This window comes from Cyprinodon variegatus, unplaced genomic scaffold, assembly GCF_000732505.1.
Source record: "Cyprinodon variegatus isolate N-32 unplaced genomic scaffold, C_variegatus-1.0 Scaffold1217, whole genome shotgun sequence".
NCBI classification, from domain to species: domain Eukaryota; kingdom Metazoa; phylum Chordata; class Actinopteri; order Cyprinodontiformes; family Cyprinodontidae; genus Cyprinodon; species Cyprinodon variegatus.
The window spans coordinates 59,342-82,413 of record NW_015151670.1 but is presented as its reverse complement, the minus strand read 5'-3'; the positions used below and the strand labels follow the sequence as shown (position 1 = coordinate 82,413).

Genomic DNA, 23,072 nt, shown 5'->3' with positions numbered 1-23,072 from the left:
AATATATATATATTGTTTCTTTTTGTTTTTTTCAAAATTGAGCTGTTCAAAGCTTATTTGGCCAGGCATTGTATATCACAAAATGTAAAATACTGTAAAAGCCTACTAAAATGTTTTCATGAGTTGTAGCTTTTAGGTTATTTTAGAATTTACCTGAGAAACCTCCTGATGGTATCTTATTCATTAGAAAGTATTTACTACTGTGCTGTATGTGCTTTTCAGTATTGACACTTTGATGTGAAAAACAAGTCATAAATACAAAGAGGCAAGTTTATGAAAAAAAGAGATTCAGCATTCTCAAATTTTGCTGGAATTTTTACACCAAAAAAATTAACACAATTGTGTAATTAGCTGCGTTTATAGTCTTTTGACATATGAATGCTCATTTTCAACAACGTAACAAAAAACTGTTGCACAGGTTTACCTACATTTGATAAATTATCTAAATAAATCCACATACCAAGAGATGTAAATATATATTTCAACAAGAAATGACAATGTTTTAATGATTGTTCAGGCAGAAGATGCTTTAACTTAAAGATAAATACGATATATGAGATGTTGACAAACTCTATGTGACTTTGCTCACAGCTGATCTGAGGTCTGCACCATGAAGCAGAATTAGTGGTTTTAAAAGTAAGTTTGGGTTTGGGTTAGTATTTTTGATATCTGGAAGCTGATTCTTTTTAGCTCAGGGTTATCACCATGGTAACTAACAGCAAAAAAAGGTGTATGCTGCAAGGCAGCTTCGGTCACCACTTTAAAGATCGACAAAGTTGTAGCATTATATTCTTTTGAACAAATGAATGTGTGAGGACACAGAAGAACCCTTAAAGGTCCAGTCAAACATATCATTACTAGGTTTCAACATGCAATGAGGGCAGTGCACACCTGGGGCTTATGGTCACTGGCTACTGAATTGATTTAAGGCAGCATGGAGACTCTAGGTTTAGGCAAGCAAAGAATGCAAAATACATTTTAAAAATCAATCTTCTCTCATGGTCAGGCAGGGAGCTGGCTGCATCTATAAATAAGACCAACTCTATTGCTAGGACCACAGAACCGATAGGTACAAATTTGCTCTGCCTTTCCAGAGTGTTGTAACTACTGAGCATGTGCTAACTGTTGATGCACAAGTTGAAATAAGCACAATGCTGAGTTGCCTCATTGTTCAGATAAACGGCATTGTTCCGCATACTCACTATGAAATGGATTGCTATAACAAGGCAAAAGCTCTTTTAATTTGAATGAGAAAAAAACTGAAAAAGCAGACTTGGTTTTAATTTTCTTTTAGAAAATCAATATAGACAGATACTTCTCAATTTATAACAAGCACATTGGTGCAGTTTGCACGGATTTCTATCCCCTGATCTTCACAGCTGATGTAAGGGGATACACATGTTGATGACATTAATTATTAGAAGAGATAACAGACGTCAGAAGACAATTTTTCGGTACCAATTAAAGGACATAATCGTAGGGGACACTCTTTGTGTGACCCAGGATCTCACTGTAACACACTAAAACCAGTGTGGCTAAATTACTTTGCAAACAAAATACAATGTGGACTTTCAAATGTTTTTGGGTTTTTGCCAGAAACGTATTTAGAGTAGTTGTGATTGCAGCATCGACAAACTATAGAAAAGAATAAGTAATTTTGGATTACAATTAATTAGCCTTGAACAATAAATTTGCTAGCTCATTACTACATTTTCCCAGCTACATTTCTTTGGTGATTATGATTGGTCCTTTTGTTCAAGAGTCACCTATTTCTGTTAGGATATCTACAATCTAAAATAAGGATTTGACGTCACAGAATGAGAGCCAGGTTCATAACCCTCCTGATGTGATCCATTAGATACTATGCTTTTATTTGGAAAATCTAGAAATCTAAAATAATCAATGTAAATTGAAGCTGCTTCACAGCACAGGACTCAGCTCTGCCTTCTCCTCTGTCAGAACTCCTTGATTGTCAATATCAAAGTACTGATTTCTTATCAGAGGTTTTTTTATTGCTTTCACAGTGACCACAGTGTTCACCTCCCAGGCATAAATAAAGCTGCAGTTGGTTCATAAAATTCTATTTATTTATTTTTTTGCTACACTAAAAGAGTTTCACTCATTTTGCAGCTAGTAGAGCCAGATGGCCTACTGTTGCATCAAGTTGTAGACATGTTGACATCATCATCATTAATTTATTTTTCCCAGCATGCCTTTGGCACTTTTTGAAACCTCTCTGACTTCTACACCTGAGAGATTAGTGTTTCTATGACAATTGTTCCACCTACATGATGAGGTGATGCAAAAAAAAAAAATAAAAAATGATTTGAACAAATCCATCATCATTATCATCTTCATGTTCGGGTTAGTGCAGAAAACAAGCACATGCGTGCTTCGGTTGTGTGCTTGTATACATGGGTCTCTGTTTGCTACCTCTGTCTGATGGGTTGCATATTTGGATTTATGTGATTTCAATCACTGTTTGATGTGTCTGTCTGAAACATTGAGGGTTTGTCATGTTTGTTCGTAAAAAGCTGCTGGGTATCAGTTTCTATGCCTGGGGCTGTGTTGTATATGTTTAGTTGTGTTGGTATCAGTAGTGTTTTTGTGTGTCAGTGTTCATTGGGCATGTGTCTGATGGTGTGGAAGATCCAGTCCATCTTGGTGCTCCAGCCTCCATGATGAGCATCGTTCATCTGTTTTGTGAAGTACTCCAGTGCCTCCTGCTGGCTCTTTTCTGAAATAAAACAGATTGTGAGTTGGGAGAATTTATAGAAAGACGGTGGTGTGTATGATCTAGTTCCTTCATCATAGTATTCATTTCTTCTAGATTTCTGTGCAAAAACAGGAAAAGTCCTATTTTTAATAAACCCTGCAGACTGCTGTATACTCTTGTCATAACAAATACCAGTTGTTTAAGTAAAAGTCAAAATTAACCACTTTCTTGTGTGTCTAATCTGTATACCCTAATCTGAAGGCTTAATTTCTCATTTTTAATGGGGATTTTTTTTTTTTAGAAAAACGTTAGTTAAAAGAAAAATAAACACGCTGTAATTAATGAAGTCACACTAGTCATTCCTGCAAGTGGGACTAGTGTGAGATAAAACCAACAAACTGACAGGTTGATATGTTGTTTTAGCCATGTAGGATAAAGATTTAACTTATTATTGCTGTTTGTTTTTTAATTCTTATTTACTGTAAGTAGTTGATATTCTTTCAGAAGCTGAAAAAAATCCCATACTGCAAGTGATCAATGACCAAACAAGCTAAAGGGTGTAGGACTGGAGATGTTCTATTATTCATTATTCCATCGTCAACCCTTCTGCCTAGACCAGATCCAGTTTTATGGAATGTGCCAAATCTACCGATTTAAGAAAATATGAGGTGGCCAGGTTCAGAGTCCAAATAGTCCTTCCATATGCTGAAGTTAGTGAGTTTCCCCAGTTTTTTTTGTTTGTTTTTTTTCAGAAGCCAAATTGCCAATTTGGCTTCTGATGAAAAAAATTTGGCTTCTGATGGAAAAAAAAACTTGCCATTTTGTAAATTACTTTAATTTCTTAAAATCCACTTTTCTCTATACGTATATCCCCCTTTTCTATAGACTCTATTTCTGTCTGTTCTCTTCTTAATATCTACCCTCCCAGTTTACCTAATGCAAGAGTCTTCCTAAGGTACGCAATATCATCAAAGCTCTGCAGTTCAGGCATTCCACAACCCAGCATGAGTGAGAAGAGGTTTATGAAGAGGCTAGCATGCTGTCGGATGGCCAGGTAAGCTTTGTAGCACATCTCCTGGAACCTGTATCACAGAAGAGTAAAAACAGATGAGAAGGGCTCTTATACAGACACTGGAAGCAGCTGCAGATACTGCAGACAATGATCAGGTAAGACCTCTCAAACTCCTTCGTCTTGGTCGACTCCTGGATGCCTTTACTGATGACAATGAGGAAATCCTGAGTCAGCACAAAAGGCACACGTTCCCTTTTGTAGCCAAATTTCTTCTTCTTGTGGTCTAGGAAGTGGCCAAAGTCGATGTGGAACAGCTAAAGGGAGAAGAATATTAGTTAGTTGTGGCGAGCTAAAGAAAGACAAAGGTGAAGAAAACAGATTAGAGCTCCACCTGTCCGTTCTCCTTGACCATGATGTTGGAGTTGTGTCGGTCTCCAATACCCAAAATAAATGTAGCAACGCAGTAACCTGCACAGGACCTGGTGAACAGGTCAATGGCTCGATCATACCTAAGAAATAGGTGAGACGGAGACAAAGATCATATCAGATGGAACAGACGAGTAAAGCACTACTAGTAGACTAATAAACCGGGGGATAGAGCTCAAACAGACGGATGCACATCCACCGAAATAAACAGATCAGCCAAACGAGGCAAGTCTACAGATATATGAGGTCCAACAGATAGAAAATGAGGTCTACAATCAGATGGCGTACTTACGCCTCTCCGTGGTTCTTGTCTTTGATCCAGTGGTGAAGCGTGTTGGAGTTGAACTGCAGTGCCCCCTTCAAGCCTCCTTTGCACTGAATCTGCATGATAGTGTAGCTGTTCTTTACCACCTCAATGAGACCAACACGGTCCCCGATGGATAGGCAGCCATAAGGCAGCATTCTGTAATAAACAGACACTTAAAAGTTTGCTACTGTACATGTGTTATTAATGTCCCTTTGTTTGATGATGTCACCGGCTCTCACCGCAGGTCCAGCCCTTGGTTCTGCCAGATGTTCTCCATGATTTTAATAATCTGCAGCGTCAGCATGTCCTGACGCAGATCTGCAATGCAAAAGCAAAGAGCTCCATTACCTCAATACCCTAACAGCCCTGTTTCCATTCTGCAGTGAAATTCATGCTATTAAAACATTGAACTAGTTACCGTCCCCATTCTTGAAGATGATTTCATTGTTGGTGAAGAGCAGCTCAGACATTATGTCTGGGTTCTCCCAGTTAAGCCAGAGGGGACGCTTTGCTGAGGACATGATCCTGCACTCCTCCAGCCTGCAACCACAACTACTGGTGTTACAGCTGCAAGCCACTATAGGTATATAATGGCGTGCAGCCTAGTATGATGCTTAAATGGTTAGGCCAGTGGGAGTATTTGAGGTTCACATTTAGAATTGTTCCTTATTTAAATGGTACATTAATTTTTTACCTGAGGTTCCCCAGCTGGTGAACTGGGTTTAATGGTGATACAAATCCTTGCAGGGACTCCATGTAGTCGGGACGTGACATGTGTTCCACCAGGAACTTCATCTGAGTCTGCCCACCAAAATAGTACAGTGACATATCAACAGCCAGGAAAAATAAATAAATAATTAAGTATGCTATTACTTATTTTCTATACCTTCTGAGTCTCATCCTTCTTTTCCTGCTTCAAGGTGTCGGTCAGATTCACCAGTTTATCCATGGCCTCCACCTGCATAAATGTTCTTTTTTTAATTACCGTTCTGGTTTCTAAGTATTCCATTGAAGTAGTACAATAACTTGACCTAGTAGATCACAAGAGGAAGAGTATTTTTGTTTTAACTGAAACCCATTCTTACATTTTTGTGTAATTTGGACTTAAACAAGTTCTGAAATAGTTACATTTCAAAAAAAGAAAAAACATATTTAAAAGACATACATAGCTAAATAAGGGCAAAAATCAATAAAAACCATGCATTTAATTATAAAAAATGCTATTATCTGTAATACTAATCAAAGAAATGCATGTGGAGTGAAACTTATGTTTTATTTATTTATTTGTATATGAAATCTGAAGTATAAACAAACAAAGTTATAACATTATGTGTGGTAGTATTAGGAATTCTCTATGGTGCAGCAACATATGTACCTCTTGTAGCCTGTTATTTTTTTCATCTTTTTTATTTTTACTAAGAGGTTAAGGTGGACATTACTGGACTTTATAAAGGTGAGGGGTCTTCTTTTTTTTCAATTCCTTTATCTTGGAGCACAGCTGTTTGTGTTTATTCTGTACATGTGTGCCTTGCATGCTGGTGCACCAATTCACTTCATCTATTGTTCTAAATACCACACTTCATCTGGTAATTATTCATAAACATATAACTGACAAAGACTGAAAGCTGTTTGGATATTTGCTCCTGGGTACTGTTTGCTATGATTATATAATATTGATTAGGATTGCCAACTCTATCAGTATTTAATAATAGATCTAATGTTTCACAAAGAATGCTCACCTGTCTATTCAAGTGTTTCAGGTACATCCCACAGGCTCTACAGAAAGCCTCCAGCAGCAATCCAAACCTTCTGGAAACTGTCTTATTGTGCATTTCTGACCTGTGAAAACACTTTTTGTTAATTCCAACCTGAATGTACAGGAGGCTAACTACAGTTCTTTACAGATTCAAAACAGGGAATGTACACTGACTTCAGGTGCCAGAAGAAGAAGTGTCCTATCCTCTGATTGGTCAGAGCTTTCTTGATGAGGAATCGAGCCAGAGGGTTGTCCAAGTACATCTCATATTTTAATACCTGAAGGCCCAGAGATTAGGTTCGCAGTCATTTTATAAAAAAAAAAAAAAAGAATATAGCTTTGAGAACAATGTCAGCTTACTTGTACAAGCTGCAGCAGATACTGTGACAACTTGTCATCCGTCAGGCCCTGTACCAGACAGCGCAATGCAAACTCTCTGACTATTGGATCGGGGAAGTTACAGTCCAGCAGCTCAAGAGCTGACTCTGGCTCCATCAAAGGCCATTCCTTCAGTAAGCAGTACATCTGGGGAAGAAGAAGAGACACATTGACATGGGTAATAACAAAAGGTTGAGAGTAAGTATTCCATACTACAATGCCTTAAGCATTTCTGTGTATTGCCATGTTACATATTAGACAAGCAATACTTGAATATACTTTTATGTGATGCATTTAAACCCATTATGACTGCATATTAGGGGTTGTCATCCTGAATGATGATATATGAGAAGTCTAGTATTTTTCTGCCTCTTTTTTTTTCTTCCAGTTTTCCTTGAAATTATCTGCTTCCATCTTTCCATAAACTCACAAGAAAAGTGCCCCTACTGCATGATGATACCACCTCACTGCTTTATGGTGGGATTTCTGTGTTTACATTGTTAAAAGGGTTTTATATGAAGAAAAAAAGTTATACGTTTTTTCTTATTTGGCAAAACCCTCTTCACTGAGTAGTAGCTCGCTTATTGTTTCTCTTTTCATAAGGGGAAGATTTGTGATTCACAGACCTTATATTAGTTTTTCCTGCAAATTCTTCAAACTAAGCTGTAGATCTGAACATTTCCTCCTGAGTTTCCATGGTTAAGTAAATTATATAATCTTTTTACCACTTTTACATTTCACTATTAGGTAGTGCATAGAATGATGTTTCATATATTCTAATACCTAAATAAATCTCCTACACAAATGTATTTTAAAAGCTGCATTTGTTTAGTTTTTTTTACTGTTACTTTAAGGCAGCTGGATTGCACATAAAGATGTTAATAGATTATCAGTTTACTGTGACTAAAATTTTAAATCAGAAAAGAAACAAAAGCCCTAAAATGAGTATCAAACTATTCTTTTTCTATGTCAGTAGAGCTGTTCTCAAACCACTAAGTTATTTAGCCAAAGGAAAGGCATTAGTGGCTTCACTTCCTCTGGCTGCTGTGGAATGGAGCCTGGCCATGTGCCTTGAATATGAGCTGTTTTGCTGAGGCTCTGCAGTCTGGGCTTGGCTACAACCGATTCCGGTATCAGATTGCACTCTCTGTGTTAATAATTGAATACATCGAAGCCCGGATAGGGCACAGTTTGGAGGATCCTTCCTGATGGTGACAATGAGTTTATACCTGGGACACTTCATCTCTGGAGTTCCATTTGACAGACAGAAGCAGCTTAGGTAGAGACTCTGGGATGTTTAAACAATAATGTCTGCAGAGAGACGGACAGAGACAAGGAGACATGGACAGGTAGAGACAGACAATAAAGTAATCAGAGCTAGAAGCAGCAACAGGTATAGCACACATACATATACATAAAGCACAAAGTAGAATAAAACTGCAGTGGACAAAAACAAAAGTATGAAAAGTAGTATAAAGATAGCTTATATCTTATCTTCTCTCTTAGTTTTTCCAAACCTAGTTTTTCTAAACCTACTCTAGAAATGTTAACTATTGTGACTTGATGTGATTAAAACAGGTGATGCTATCTGATGACTACAATTAAGATTTAGGTCACTTGAAAGGCTGTTTTAAAGAGATCCTCACCTTCTTCACTAAGGCTGAACACAGCCATGCTATGGAAGTAGCTCACATCTTCTACCTGAACTGAATCTTATCTTATTGATCTTAATCCTTATCTTTGACACCAAGTCTGGGCTGGAACTTAAAATATCCTGGAAAACGAGCATTTTACTTGATTCCCGAAATATTTTAAACCACAAGAAGCAGCGAAGCATTTTCATTTTTGCAGGATAGGCCCCTGATGTCTTTAATCCTCCACTTCACTTCAATCTTACTATTTCTCAGGAACAAGATACCAAAGTACTTCTATGCCACTCATCGAGGAAGACTATCTTTTGAACAAAGCAAAAAGGACAACAAAAATCTAGTGGTGGGTCGTTATTGGCGTTAACCCAGCCTGTTAACGCCAGACTCTTATCAAGCGATAATAAAATATCACAGTTAATCTATTCTCACAGTTGGGTTGGGAGCTTGGTCTACACTAATGATGCCTTTCACCTTGATATTTTAGTGTGGATGTACAGTATATCTGGGGGCGTGACCGAATCAGTCTTAAAACCTGTGTAGGCGTAGTGTGAAATTACCACATCGAACAAGACGTGCTGACATGGATGCAACTATAAGCACAGCTCTATCAGCCAAGCTAACTATTATCCTTGTTCATTGCATAACTACAAGCTGCCAGGCTGATGGGGTCAAGCTTGTTCTTGTTCTCATCTTACAAACTACCTGCGAGGCGAACTATCATGAATACAATACATGACTAGCACGCCGCAGAAAAAAACTGCGAAAGATGAGAAGTTGGTCGAGGCGACATGTGTTTGTCAGATTTTTTTAGATACTATATTGTTAAAGTGGGACATCTATAATTGAAAGTGGGACACCATATTTTTTTCAGCAAAAATATGGTAACAAATTAGCAAGAAAAGTATTTACAACGTTGTCAAAATCTCAAGTAAAAAGACGAAAACCAGTTAAAAACATTTGTTCTCTGTAGAGGAAGGAGACAACCTCAGCTGGACAATCATTTTCTCAGCTTTTCATGTTTAGCAATTTGGCAAGAACTGAGATTTAAGGACAGAAAACAAGTTAGTGAATCCTTAAATGGAAACAACGGTTCCAAAGCATAGACTCTTCCCACTTTAAACACACAAGTTGTTTGTGCTTGAATTAGAGATTTTTCGAGAGGTTTAAAAAGTTGCTTAACATGGACCAGTCTTAAACAAAACAAAATAAAAAAAACTGTTTAAGCCTAACAGCCAGGCTAAGTGCTGGCATGTGCTGTTAAAACTCATTTCCATCATGTCTTAATGTGGTAAAGCAGACATGTACATCGGAACATATGCTGCGGTCAGGACCCCACTTTTCCTGGAGCGTCCATGAATTTTTTAACAAGACGAGCAGAGCACTTTATGCACACATTTCAAATGCACAGCTGAATATGAAAATGGTTGCAGCTATCGGGCTTATCAGACTGTAGTCCACAGAAGGCAAATCAATATGCTATATAGTTAAACCTGCTAGAAGGCACAATGGGTTAAAATGATACCCAAGATCTTTATTGCAAACATTACAAACTAGACAGAAATGTACTCAATAGCTCTTATGTTCAAAGTTGTAGGTATGGTGCATTAAAAAAATGAAAGATGAAGATGACAATATCTAGGGTGCATTTCTATTACCTAAACTATTTTACCTATATTAAGAAACTTTGTTCAAAACTCACCTGTGTCTCCAGAGGAAGTCCTTTTCTTGTTCAGAAAGCTCATACAGAGGATCTTTGGAACAAAGGGAGCGAAGCTGCTCTGCATCGGTGGCTGAAACGCTGCTGTCGCAGGCAAGGCGGCTACTCTGAGACAAAGACAAGAAGACAAACAGCAGTTCACTCAGGAGAAAAACACTTTCATTTATCTATTCTCGATAAATCGGGCAAAAATCTTTATACATTAGTACAAATAGTAGGAGTTATTAATGTTCTGCTCTTTACTTAGCTAAAAAATAATTAAAATCTAAGATCAAGACAAAAACGCACAACACTTTATTTACTTAGAGGTTCAGCAACCTTCACCAGTTAATTAAAGTCAGCTCTACCTAAATTTATGAGGTTGACATTGATGTGAACAATTTATGGCAAGCTCTTTAACAATATCGATATAATCCATTAAGAATATCAGACATTTGTTGCTAGAAATATTCCAAAAATTTCCATCATCTCACTTCTAGAGGTGTGAAATTTAGCAGTTTGATTCTTTATTTAAACCATCTTGTTGTTAATGTTTGTAATTGAGATTAATGTCCTACTGATGACTAAGTAACAGCCGTGTGCCTCCCATTTAAATACTTTTTTTTACTTTACACATGACTTCATGGCTTTCTTTAAGGCTGCAAAATGTCCAGGTTCTGTGGATGTAAAGCAAAGCTCTATCACCATTCTTGACAGTATTAGTAGGCATGTGTTTATGTTGTGTGCCTATTTTTGGACATGTCCCTTTGCATTATGATCTCTTTGCTATCATCTGTTCTAAGGATTTTGTTTCTTCCTACATAAGGCAGTAAAGTCAGAGCAGGAACTCTTGAATGGAATTTCAGACCTTGCAGCGAATCGGCCTTAAGCCCACTGGAAACTGAATTGTGCCATTCATGGTATCCAATTTAAAATCTTTATTTCTATTGAAAGCATAGAATTTAGATTGTTTCCAGAGCCTATATTAATCTAACATTAACAATATAGAACAAATGTATTCTCCAGAGAAATTGCTGAATTTTACCATTTTGCATTGTGTTTACACTGATCTGTATCTGCTGAACCAGAAAACTGTTAAAAAATTATAACAAAGGTGTTCATACATGGTAAGAGCCAATTTCATACGTTTATTTGAACAATTTCCTTTTGAATCTGTCACTGTTTTCAGTTTTTCAAAAAGAGCATTTTTTTTTTAATTATGGCTTTACCTTTGCTTAATAACTCTATTGAATCTGCTGGGTTTTTTTATTCAATGTTTTAATTAATAGTTTTATAAGTCTTTCACATAAGAAAAAAAAAAGACCACATATTAAGAATAGCCACAGAACTTTTCCTATAATTGTGTATTGGTGGTTGCTGTAGATGCTGTTGTTGTAAAATTTGTCAAACAAACATGACTCAAATGTTATTTTAATGGTTACAGAACCCTTCAGTTTCTGGACCACTAAAGGTTAGAGGTAACCTTTAGACCCTGATCTGTTTAACAAAGAGGCTTTCATTGTTTACTAGCATGGATTCGATTTTAAATACAATTTGACATCAATCTGTCTGAATTCTGTTAAACCAGGTCAGTTCATAAGTTACCAGTCCATGGCAGTAGTTGTAGCCCAGCTCTCTGCTGATGGTCCAGTTAGCATGTTCTTCAATCTGCTGCTCATCAGGAAACACAACTGTCTGGTTAAACCGTGAGAACTCCAGCTCCACACAGGGGGTCTCCTGCAGGTCACAGTGCCAAGGCATTGATCAGGTCAGCCATTATCATTCACTCATTCTCCAATTGTCTGTCAAGCATCATTTATTCCTTGATCAGACAACAGGCAGCTCAGACTGGATGCTAACAAACACAGCTACCTTATTTGGGTTTGAACCAGCCACTCCGATGGGGTTCAGTAGGTCTTCAAGGCCATGAGGGACGGGCCAGAGACTCAGAGCCATCTTCCCACAGACAAGGATATCCATATAGTCAAACAGGCTGACATTACCCCAGGCCAGAGGGCAGTGCTCCTACAGGGGGACATAGAGAGGGAAGATAGATTTAAAACGGCTTTTCTTTTGGTTTTTGGACATCCAAACAATTTCACAAGTTCCTTTTTATAATTCATGTGTAGATTCCTATTTACAGTAGGTGCATTTAATGTTCAATCGTTATGTATTGATTACCTACGTTAACAGGTTCAGTCCAGTAAAGCATATTATATGTGAACTTGCTTAGGCTGTCAAAATGCTCTCATTAATTATAATGGCTGAGTATTTGCTCTCACCAAGTGCAGGTGTCTATGCTGCCTACCTCTTTCGCTCCTTTCCTTCCCTTCACAGAGCAGATCGAGAGACAGAGTCTTGCTGAACGAGGAAGATCCGCCAGGTAAATGTCATAGGTCAGCCACTCGTTCCACCTATGCACAGGTATGCATCAGATGGGTAATACCAAGCTTTGGCAAGTATCTGTCAGGTGTTTTCAGTGTGTATGCTGCAGTAGAACAGGGTTTGTTACCTTGGATTGGAGCAGGGAACTCTCTGCGTGTTGACGTTTTCACACAGTGGCTCTCCTCCATGATAGATACCTGTCCTGACGTATATCTATACACAAATACACAATTTAGGTAAGGAAGATACCATAATTTCAGAAAAACCAATTCAAAACCTTCTTCGAAATAGTGAAAAAACGATAATAAATTAATTTTCTGTGTTTATAAACTACTGCAGTTTCTTCAAAGGTACCCATGTAGGAGCTCCACCCCAACAAAACAATGTTTAAAGTAACAAAGAGTCTAAAAAAGCCACTGTTAGAAAGCGAGTAACAATCTCAGAGATGCAGAATCACAACACTGAGCTTCACAGCATCAAAGTACCTTGACTGTGAGTGATCACATGTGACGAGAACATGAGAGGAAATAGACAAAGACAACCTGAGGAGACAGAGGAAGGACACACAGTGGAAGACAGATTTAAAACTGAAGACAGGAAATAAGGACAGAGACTGAGGACACAGAAAGACAAGGTTCATGGGAGTGTTGGCCAAAAATGTAGATAATATTGTGTTTGTTTGTTAAGGATGGAAATGGAACAGATAATGGGAACTTTAATGCTGGAGAAAAGATACCCTGTGCCCTCATGTACATTTGAAAACTACGTGTGAAAGTTGGATGTTAAACTACCATGGAAAGTATGTCTCTTTGTCATGGAGGACTATCTGAATTTTGAAAATGAAATAATCAAGTGTTTGGGAGGAAGTCTTATTATAATGCAGTTATCTGAAAAATAAAGCTAGAGGAAATAACAACGGATTCTTTGAGATCAGAGCTATTTGCAAGAGACAAAGAATAATGAATCCACTCATCCAGGGATTTGTGGCTGATATTTATTCAGACAATTTCTCCAAAGTTCTTCTCAATACATTTTAGACAACAATGAAAATGGATCAATGCCATTTCAATTAGTGCACATTTGAAAGAAGTCAAATGAACCTCCCGCATGTTTTGAACTCACTACTGAGGAGGAACTCAACAGTGCTTTTACAATTGGGGAGGAATATAAGGCATCAGCTCAAGTAAACATCCATAAAGATCTGGTTTCATTGAAATAGGATCTAAAAACCCTGCTATTTTGTACTATTCACTCTATGCATTGAATAGAAATAATATGATTGAATCGCAATAATAAAAATATAGGCTTTCCCGTTAAGTCTAACAATATACAGCAAAGATTATCAAATTGCTTATTTTTACACTGAAAATGTTAATTCCCTTACAATCTGAAACAATAAAAGTCATTTTTTATGCATAAATAAGGCATCTCTAAGTCCTCAAAGGCTGTTATGGTGCCGCTTTTAGACATGTCAACCAAATGCTAATATTAGCCAGATTAGTTGACTTAGGTCTGTTGAAGTAGAGACATCTTTGCATTGCAGGACTGGAGTTAGTGTTGAATTATTCCACTGTCTTTTGTAATCTGTCTGCGCATTAAAACCAACCATCCCTTAACATCCCTTACAGATGTAGAAATATTATCTCAAGCATGATTCTCCCTGCTAAAAGGGAGCTTTAATCCTTCCAGTTTTGAGGAGTGCCTTGATCTTGCCAGGAGCTCAAACTGGCGATGAAGAAACATTTTTCTTTGTACCTTTGATCACTTCTGCACCTGCTGTCTTTGAATCGAGGACAACTGTGAGAGTGGTGCAAAAATAACTTTAAGCCGTTTGGATCGGAGTTATCTGTTATCTGTGTGCATTTAGAGGGATCTGCTTTATGAAAAATCAGATAACGCACTAAAAAAATTGGTGAGGAAATGTGCCACTGCTTACTGACATTTTCCCTGTGGTTAAATGCTAAGGAGAATGTAGAACACTAAAAGCAGAATCAGAAAAATAGATTAAAACTAAGAACAGTTACAGATGATGACAAAGGGTTAGAGTTTTGGGCAGGAGACAAATTAACTCAAGTTGTTTTTAAGCCGCCAAGAAAACAGAGAGGACACCTCAAAAAAAACAGAGGATAGGGTGATTATTGAATCTAAACCTGCTTGAATTATTTAAATGTTGACTTTGATTTAGCCAACACAGACAACTTAGATCAGAGACAGACAATGACGTAGACAAACAGCAGACAAATGGAAAGAGACAAAAGAGGTTAAGTAGGTAGATTAATGGACAGTGGTCAGAGGTACCTTGTCAATGTCCCGGATGTTTACGTTGACGTAGGTGGCACAGAGCAGTCGGACTCTGAGCAGAGTGTTGAAGGCCCAGAGGGAGCGGGGAGGAGATCCATCACCTCCACCTGGACAGGGAGATGGCTGGGGTGTCCTCCGACTGAAACACAGACATTAGCTTGACACCCGCTGCAGTATCTGTTCCTAATAGGTCGTCACATATAATTCAACTGGCTTGTACCTGTAGGAAGGCGTGACGAAGCCTGAGGCTGGAAGCTGCGAGTAGAGACTGTCTTTGGACACGAGCATTAGGTGAGGAAGACGTCCAACGATGATACAGGAGCGGATGTACTGCAGACAGAGAGGCGAGTGGCAGATGGAGATAATTAGGAAGAATCGGACAAGTAGAAAAAGCAAGCTGAATATTTAAGCTAATTACCTTATACTGACTGAGGGGGAAATTCTCTAAGAGATACTCATCGCAGCCGCAGACCTGAGAGACACATAGAGACCCCTCTGAGTTACATGGACACAGGTGGCAGAGGGGGAGCAGGACAAAGAGACACAAGTAGGTGAGACATTTGGAGATGCGAAACAGTAACGTCAGACAGAAAGGTGTATAAGTTAATAAATGGGCGGGTCAGAAAACCAGGTGTACCTTGAGGATGTACTGGTCCTGGTTCTCCCGGACCCTGACTGACAGGTGGATGGACAATCAGACAGGTGTGCTGGTAGGCAGGTGGATGAACTGACAGGTGGGCAGGTATATTGACAGATAGCTGACAGAAATAGATGGGACAGCCAGGTATACCTTAAGGATGTACTGGCCCTGGTACTCCTGCACACAGAGACGGAGCTGCTGAGGGGACAAGTGCATCGATCGGCTCTTCTTCCTGATGGACTCTGCGATTAGCTGCTCTGGTAAACTGTCGTGGCTCACCTGGACACAGAGTTAATATGACAGATTAAACTCTTTTCTTTCTAAATAAGAACATGTTTAAGCTGCATTGAAAATCTGGATTGAGGTTAATATGCTCAGATATTACAGAGCTACAAATATAAAAGATTTAAATTAACACAAAGTCTCACTAAACCAAACTGCTAAAGTATTTAGGTCTTGAGATGATCACAATTTATAGTGAGTATTTTGCATTATTTATTAGCACAAGCTAGGAAAGCGAGGGCTTTACACTTGAAATCATGTTTCTATATTTGAGACTCTTATTTTGAAAAAGAAAGTAGTTTTTAAGATGCCCAAAAATTGTGATGGACTGCAGCTGGCATTACTCACTTAAAAGCTTTGTTTAACAGTTTAAGTGACATATTCTTTTTTTAAAAAAACAAAAAACATTTGAGATAATTCTGAAACTCTTTTAAGTGTCGTTAAACACAGAAATAAAAAAACTCAAGTCAAATACCTTTTGCTAGCCATTCGTTTAATGACAGTATTCCTCTCCCAAAATCTGCTTATTAATTACATGTATATTATAATGGGGGTTACTAAATAATGGCACTTTTCTATAGTAATTTCAAGCTATTTTTAATTAATTTAAGCTTTTAAATTATTTTCTTTATTATGTAAAACCCTGAGAAATCAGGAAAGGGCTGCTAAATGAAAAAGCTTTTGAATCTGTGTGAAATAATATCCAAGAATCTAAAATTACAAACAAATATGTATGATCATTCCGGTCCTTCATTGCATCAGAATTCCATGTAACTAATGTTTAAATTGTACTACTTCCTGATTTCACTACCAAGGGATGTAGAAGATAGAACTTATCCAACACTAAATACATCAATCTCTTCCTAGACCCATTATCTAAATCAAAATCTGTCTATTGCCTCTGCTAAATCTAATGATACACTGTTTTAATTTTGACACATGGTTGTATAATTTTAACCTGACAACAGCCAGATGCATGTCTCGCTCCGCCCAGCTCCACTCACATACATCTGGGAACCCGCTCATTGAAAGTGATTTCCCCAACCGAATTTATGGTCTGTCCAATCAGGACGCAGGGTGGGTGTGTCCTGGAGTGGAGAAGCGACCGTGAGATTCCAACAACAATGGCGGCTCGCATTGAGGAAGCAAGCGTTAGCATTGATGCTGCTATTTCTTCTGTGTTGTCCAATCTATCTGATATTGTTTAATTAAAAGAACATCAGAGAACGGCTTTGAAGGCTTTTGTTGGTGGAAACGATGTTTTCGCCCTTCTCCCGACCGGATTTGGCAAGAGCTTGATCTACCAAATGGCTCCTCCTCTCACAGCGTCACGGGTTAGCTTCGGTGTGAGTGGTTGAAATAGCACGTCAATAAAGATGACAGACAAGTGGCTTATCCAATCATATGCAAGGAGTTTTGATAAGGCCCAGCCTTTAGTAAAGGCAATTCCTATGGCGGGTTCCCAGATGTATGTGAGCGGAGCTAGGCGGAGTGAGACATGCATCTGGCTGTTGTCAGGTTAGTATAATTTATGAACGTGGTAAGAAAAATATGTGCTTCAATCATTTTTGACACATTTCAGATCACAGCTCACAGCTGATATTGATTTACTTATGATAACCCTCATAAAACATTACATCAGCATCTGAAATACGATTGTCTGGCCTTTCCGCCCTGAGCATCATTAGGTATTTTAATTTAAAAGCAAAGATGACATCACTCTGCAAATAAGGGTGTCATTATAAACCAATGTTTTAATAATATATTAGAACTGAGACAGAATGCTGATGGGCATATTTTAAATGCCATTAAACATCTAATAGGTTTGGATTAGCATGGTTAGCATATGAGTATTACTACAATTGCAGTGCCTTTGCTAAAGAATGTAGATTTTTCACTCCAAGATATACATAAAGTTTTCAGTATTCCTCTGATGGTTAACGGTTAAGATCTCAAAAATATTAATTAAACTTCCTTTCTGTAAAAAGCTTTGCTATTATCTAGCGAAAAACTATGTCTTGCAGACTAAGTAAACCACAGGCATATTGAGGCATGATAAATAGACTTTCATTTCAAGTTATTCAACTAAATTTGAATCTTATTCATTAAATAATAGCTTTAGACTAGATTGCTGTTACTGCAACCTCTGCACTCACCAATGATGTGTTCATGAAACAGGAAAAGATTAGATTTTTCTGTTTGCTGGATACAGGTCTGGGCAGATCACTGATGATTCTGGTCTTTTTTAGTCCAAAACTCAAAGCTGTGAGAAACCTGGGTCACACTGAATAAAACTAACACTTTGCCAGATTTACCTTTAAAGTGTATTTCTGCTTAGAGTTTGATGGAGACATAATCACCCAGATGGTCACTATGAGCCGTCCTGCAAAAAGACATACACACCTGGCTAGATCAGAAAAGCAGTGAGTTACGTAAAGACAGAATCAGTGAGGTTTTGAAAGTGTCTGGTAAAACAGACTGGATTAATTAAGATGGACAGGAATATATAGTCAGACTTGTGCCCTTCTAGAACTGGATCCAGAACCCATCAGAAGAACTGCTTCAGCACCTTTGTCCAGCTTGCTATAGATGTGTTGTGGCAGATGAGGACTGGACTCCACATTGGGGGGGTACACATAGAGTGCCTGGGTATGTGCCCCACCCCCCTCCCTCTCCTCCATGGCCTCTCTGCACACGCTCAGTATCGAGCGCCGGAAGTCCTGAACCTCTGGGTCCTTCATCATCTCAAATTCACACACTGGCATCCCGATGGCAAAACCTAAAAAGAACAGAAAGTGTTATTTTGGAAGACAGCATCATTACCTGTCGCGTCACAGAGAACATTTGTCCTACCGATCTCTCGGTTTAGGATCTTCTCCTCACGGTTCCCCAACGGCTCGATGACCTTTAGGATGGGGTGAAACAGTCGCAGGTCGCACAACCTTCGTGTCTCATCGTAAAACTCCTCCCTCTCAGCCTCCTGGGTCACGCCCACAAAGATATAGCATGACTCCTCCTAATTAGAGTGGAGAGGTCAGCGTTTCAGTCTGGCACGCGTAGAGGCCGGGGGAGTAGAAAGAGAAGAACATCGTACCTGCAACAGGTGGTAGAGTGGATACTTCCTGGCCTCGATGAAGAGCTGCTGCTTTATGTTGATGAGGGGAGTTTCTCTGAGGCACTCCAGGCTCACCATCATACCTGTTCAACAAATACATAGAGATTAAACACTAGTAAAACAAGGCAAAGGCAATAACTCAGTCAGATCGAATACAAAAAAAAAACAAACAAAATATTGGTACTTCTGTAATTGGATGATTTAATTAAATTGACACATGTAGAGAACAGAAAGAGGCTGAAGAAATGCAAAACCACACATCACATCTATATATACTGTCAGATGATATAGCTCTATTTTGGTGCCTGATGCACAGATGCACATTAAAATCGAAAATAATGCAGAGAACACTTTAAAAATATACATATGTGTGTAGAGAAACCTAAGAAGGCTGTTACCATTGGGGAGGCAGCAGTCCACCAGAATCCTCGGGGGCATCAGATGGAGTCCCCATAGCTCCCCTGATGAAGGCCTGGGTACCATGGTAACCACCAATCACCAGCTTCCACACCTCAGCACAGGGCTACCTAAATAGACAGACAGGTGAGGTGAATTTACTTCCCATTTGATTCTTTTCTTAAAGTTACTGATTTTAAATGATGTTGCATCATAAAAAAAGACAAGAGCAGAAATGTTTGGCAGTTTTGTTGAAACACAAAACCCAACATAGTATTTAAAAAATTAAAAAGAGAACAGAACACAAAATAACTTAAAGGCCAGATCACACAGATAGATGAACATTAGACTTCCTTAAGATATACAAATTTAGAATTATTATTTTTTTTAAATCAGAAAACTGAAGCATTAGTATTCAGCCCCATTTAATGTAATGGATTAAAATATTGCAGAAAACAGCCTTCAGTTTGAGTCAAATTAATTCCAGTATGGAAACAGAGAAAACCAAAGAACACACACACACTAATGTTTAAAACGAGTCTGAGGCAACATTTTGAAAGACTCTGTTTGGTCTCTGTGTCTACTACATTTTTACTCCTAGTCAAAATGCTATAACTCTATCTCCTGGCCAACTCCTGCCATCAAAATTGAAAAGTGTTTTTAATTTCCTGAATTATGTAGAAAATGTAGATCATGTTTACAAATTTGTAGAAATGGCAAAATTATTATGAGCACGGCTATGGTTATGAAAATACTCTGGCATTTTTCTTTTAATCTGGGTCTTGACTTTGCCCCAGGCTAGGTCATGTTATTATTATCTTAATCTGGAGGAGTTTAAAGCAGGACACAGCAGTTTGTTTACAAAATATCGTTTTGGCAGGGAGACTAGTCCCTATCAACAGATGAATAGAACTACATAGGATAATCATTTAAATGAAGCTATACTGGGTAGAAAAAAAAACTGAGTCCCAGGTTAGGTTCATCTACCAATAGATGAACAATGGAAATGTTTAGAGCAAAACATATTTAAAGACCTGTAGCTGCAGTTTGAGAAAAAAAAAAAAATCTCATAGAGGCAATATACAGCTGCACACTTTACCTTTTTTGATTTGTATGAATATTTAAAGAGACATGCATCATCTGCTTTTTGTTTTGAAATCATGCACTTTGATGTAGCTGTAAAAACATTATAAAGTGTGTGATTCCATGATGGAAAAATCCACCGAGGTTCAAGGGGAATTTGATTCCATGTGAATTTGCCTATCTACTATATTTCACAATTAACCATAAAGTTGCCATGTTAGCTGTCAGTAGTTGCTGACTAAAGGGGAAAAGGGTAAATGTGGAAAAAGTCTAGCTCTACAATCCAAAGATAAGAAAGATTATAACTTTTTGTTTTTTAGTGTAAAGCTAACATTTGGGTTCCGTAAAAATTCAAAAAAAAAAAAACATTTGGCGTTTTATTGGTCAGGAATCTACCTTCAGAGCATGGCTGACCTGCACAGGTTTGAGGCTAAAACTGATGTGGAGTCATCGGTATTACAGAGAGAGCTCATGCATCCATTTACCTCTGGTTGGTCAAGGCTCTTTTTGTGTGAAGTGGCACCAGAACGCTGTATTTGACTTTATAAACAAACAAATAATAAAAAAAATGTTGTTTACGTTTCACCAGCTTTCAGTCCAGATCTTTCTTTTACTGGAAGAATTTCATTGGTTTAAGTGGATCTAGCTGCTGTGATGTAATCCTATCAACAGAACATTAAACCACATGAGTCATTTCCCACACCATATGAAGAGGAACATGAGTAGAGAGTTAAACCCAGGTCAAACATCCTGTAAAAAACTGTTGAACATTACGCGGCTTTACTCGTCAACGCCTCTTTTTAACAGCTATTATTTCTAAGAAGCTTCTGATAATGTGTCACTTTAAAGTAGATAATTGATAAAAGGTTGAAAAAGGACCTAAATGTTTATAATTAAAGTAGATTTCGAATTTAGAATAAAAAAAAATGAGAAAAAAGGCAGAAAATGTTACATGAAAGGATAAACGTATAATGTAAATAATCTTGAATGTTTAGAAATGTTCTTTTCTATATGTTGTTATTAAAAGACAGATGACAAATAACAACTGATTGTCTCATTTTGATCATAAATGTGTGTTTTATTATGCTAATTTAGTTTAATAGCAAACTACTTCATCTTCCTGTTGCTTTGGCCTCATGTTTGTGTTTATACATATTTCTAATTTGTCTTCAACATCCAGAGCTTTCGAAACATATCAGCAGGCCTCATTGTCTCAACTGTGTGTTTTTAGGATGAAGCCGTCAAACAAAGGAAGGAAGTAGGACACACACTCACACACCCACCCAACACACCAACAGACTCGTACACTCAAAGACACACACAGGGAAACAAGAGCAGCTGTGTGTGTGCCTGTGTGGGCCTCTGTGTGAGGGGAAGTCAGCTTCCTTCCTTCACACACTTCCTGTTGACCAACTGATTTAAAGGAGAAAAGGTTCTCACACAGAAACATTGTTTACAATTTTCTGGGGATATTTACAACAAACAAGTGGGTTGACATTAGGAAAACAAACTGGAACTAAACTCTTTCATGTATGTTTTTTTTTTTGTTTTTTTTTTTAGAAAAGAGTTGGGTAAAAAAAAAAACTACAAAGTCTGGATTGATGTCATAACAAAACTGATTATAAAATATTTAGCCTTTGTTAATGTTCTGATGAAGAGGTGGGGAAATATCTCAGTTCATATATGATGAAACTCTTTGAAACAAACTTCTGCTGTTGCCAATAACATATTTTTTTCAACATAGAGGGTTGTAAACTTTAAAACTGTAAAGTTGTTTTTTTTTATGACAGGATAATAAATCAATCATAAAAAACGCCCTTAAATAATACAGTTTAATTCTTTTCTGTTTTGATCAAATTAAATATATTAAAAAGTAAAATTTTACGACAGATAGAGGTCACGTGCTTATGGATTTACCTGTGGACACATGATTGATTGACAGGGCTTGGTGACGTCACTTGTTTGCTTAAAGCTAAGTAGAATCTCAAGCCCCCCAACCCCCCTATCAACCCCCACTTTGTCGTGACCTCAGACTCAGAGATGGTTACCATGACAACAGCAGCGCAGCATCCGCGAGGATGGAGCTTACAGACGGACGCACGGAGACATGACAGGCGGACTGTCTTTGTTCCGCTCCTGTCTAACCCTATCATTCACCTGAGCGCGTGTCCTCCGCTCCCATGGCGCGTGCCTCCACTCATAGCGTCTCCTTGTCCGCGCGTCGGGTCGCCAGCGTGTCTTTCTGTCTTTGTCTTCACCTCTTAAGAGCAGTCGAACCCGCACAAAGAGATGCGGGATGTGAGACACCGCGGGTGGAGGTGATCTCCGTTGGTCTGCTGGATGATCTGTCAAACGGTGTGTCTGTCTGTCTGACAGCGGCTCTGCTTGTTGTCCAGCATCAGCGGGAGGGGAGCCGGTTTCTCGCCGGCAGCCGCAGAACAATGTGTTTGAGGAGGAGGAGGGTGGATGAAGCGCTGGGGAGGGGGGGTGAGGTATGGCTCATCCTGTCCTCTCCCTATCTTAAAGGGCCAGCAGCCTTTTAAAGAGAGAAGAGCGCTTTGCCTGCCAATGTATTTTGATTTTGGGAATATCTTTCAAAAATCTGACCAGTGTTTGAATCCCTGCTCGAATATTAAAAATAATTCTAAACATAAATTAATATAAATCAATAAATGTTTTACCAATAAACACAGTATGTCTTTTTTTTTTATATGATGCTCTGTTGAAAATTATTTTGAAGTATCTCTGGACTGGCAAAATTGTGAAAGAGCCATTAAGTTTTTTTTTTTTTTTTCAAACCCTTCCTGATTAGCTTTTTAAAAACAAAATTTCAAGTCATAATCAATTTCAATATTCTTAGAATTCATGGTAGGGGGTCAGAGGCTATAGTTACATCTTTTTTGCTTTTGATCCATGCCAAGGGCGTTACT

General features: G+C 38.2%; 1 protein-coding gene across 2 annotated transcripts; it reads right to left on the bottom strand.

Annotated features, from left to right (window-relative positions):
* Positions 1–34: 34 nt before the first annotated feature.
* On the bottom strand, positions 35–22,595 carry LOC107102211 (phosphatidylinositol 4,5-bisphosphate 3-kinase catalytic subunit alpha isoform-like). 2 transcript variants are annotated; one of them, XM_015401420.1, is made up of 28 exons: positions 22,300–22,595; positions 19,062–19,190; positions 18,643–18,746; positions 18,402–18,564; positions 18,118–18,327; positions 17,864–17,931; positions 15,417–15,545; positions 15,045–15,098; positions 14,847–14,956; positions 14,624–14,765; positions 12,453–12,538; positions 12,249–12,354; positions 11,813–11,965; positions 11,546–11,677; positions 9,944–10,068; positions 7,825–7,906; positions 6,578–6,742; positions 6,392–6,495; positions 6,201–6,300; positions 5,348–5,419; positions 5,156–5,262; positions 4,880–5,001; positions 4,701–4,779; positions 4,447–4,617; positions 4,120–4,237; positions 3,891–4,042; positions 3,650–3,798; positions 35–2,737 (listed from the first exon to the last, which is right to left on the bottom strand). In XM_015401420.1, the coding sequence occupies exons 2-28, from the start codon at positions 19,144–19,146 to the stop codon at positions 2,613–2,615; spliced, it is 3,213 nt and encodes a 1,070-aa protein (XP_015256906.1). In that variant the 5' UTR covers positions 19,147–19,190; positions 22,300–22,595; the 3' UTR covers positions 35–2,612. The 2 variants fall into 2 exon arrangements, with proteins under 2 accessions (XP_015256906.1, XP_015256907.1); XM_015401421.1 differs by having other exon boundaries at positions 19,062–19,186.
* Between the last annotated feature and the right edge of the window lie 477 nt (positions 22,596–23,072).

Bases quoted from the DNA above. Each gene is read 5' to 3' on its own strand.
- LOC107102211 (XM_015401420.1), bottom strand. From the start codon at position 19,146: ATGGTACCCAGGCCTTCATCAGGGGAGCTATGGGGACTCCATCTGATG. The intron at 15,099-15,416 runs GTATACCTGGCT...TGTGTCTCTCAG, and splicing joins AGGGCCAGTACATCCTTAAG to GTCTGCGGCTGCGATGAGTA. The intron at 6,743-7,824 runs GTATAAACTCAT...CTTCTTCCCCAG, and splicing joins CCAGAGATGAAGTGTCCCAG to ATGTACTGCTTACTGAAGGA.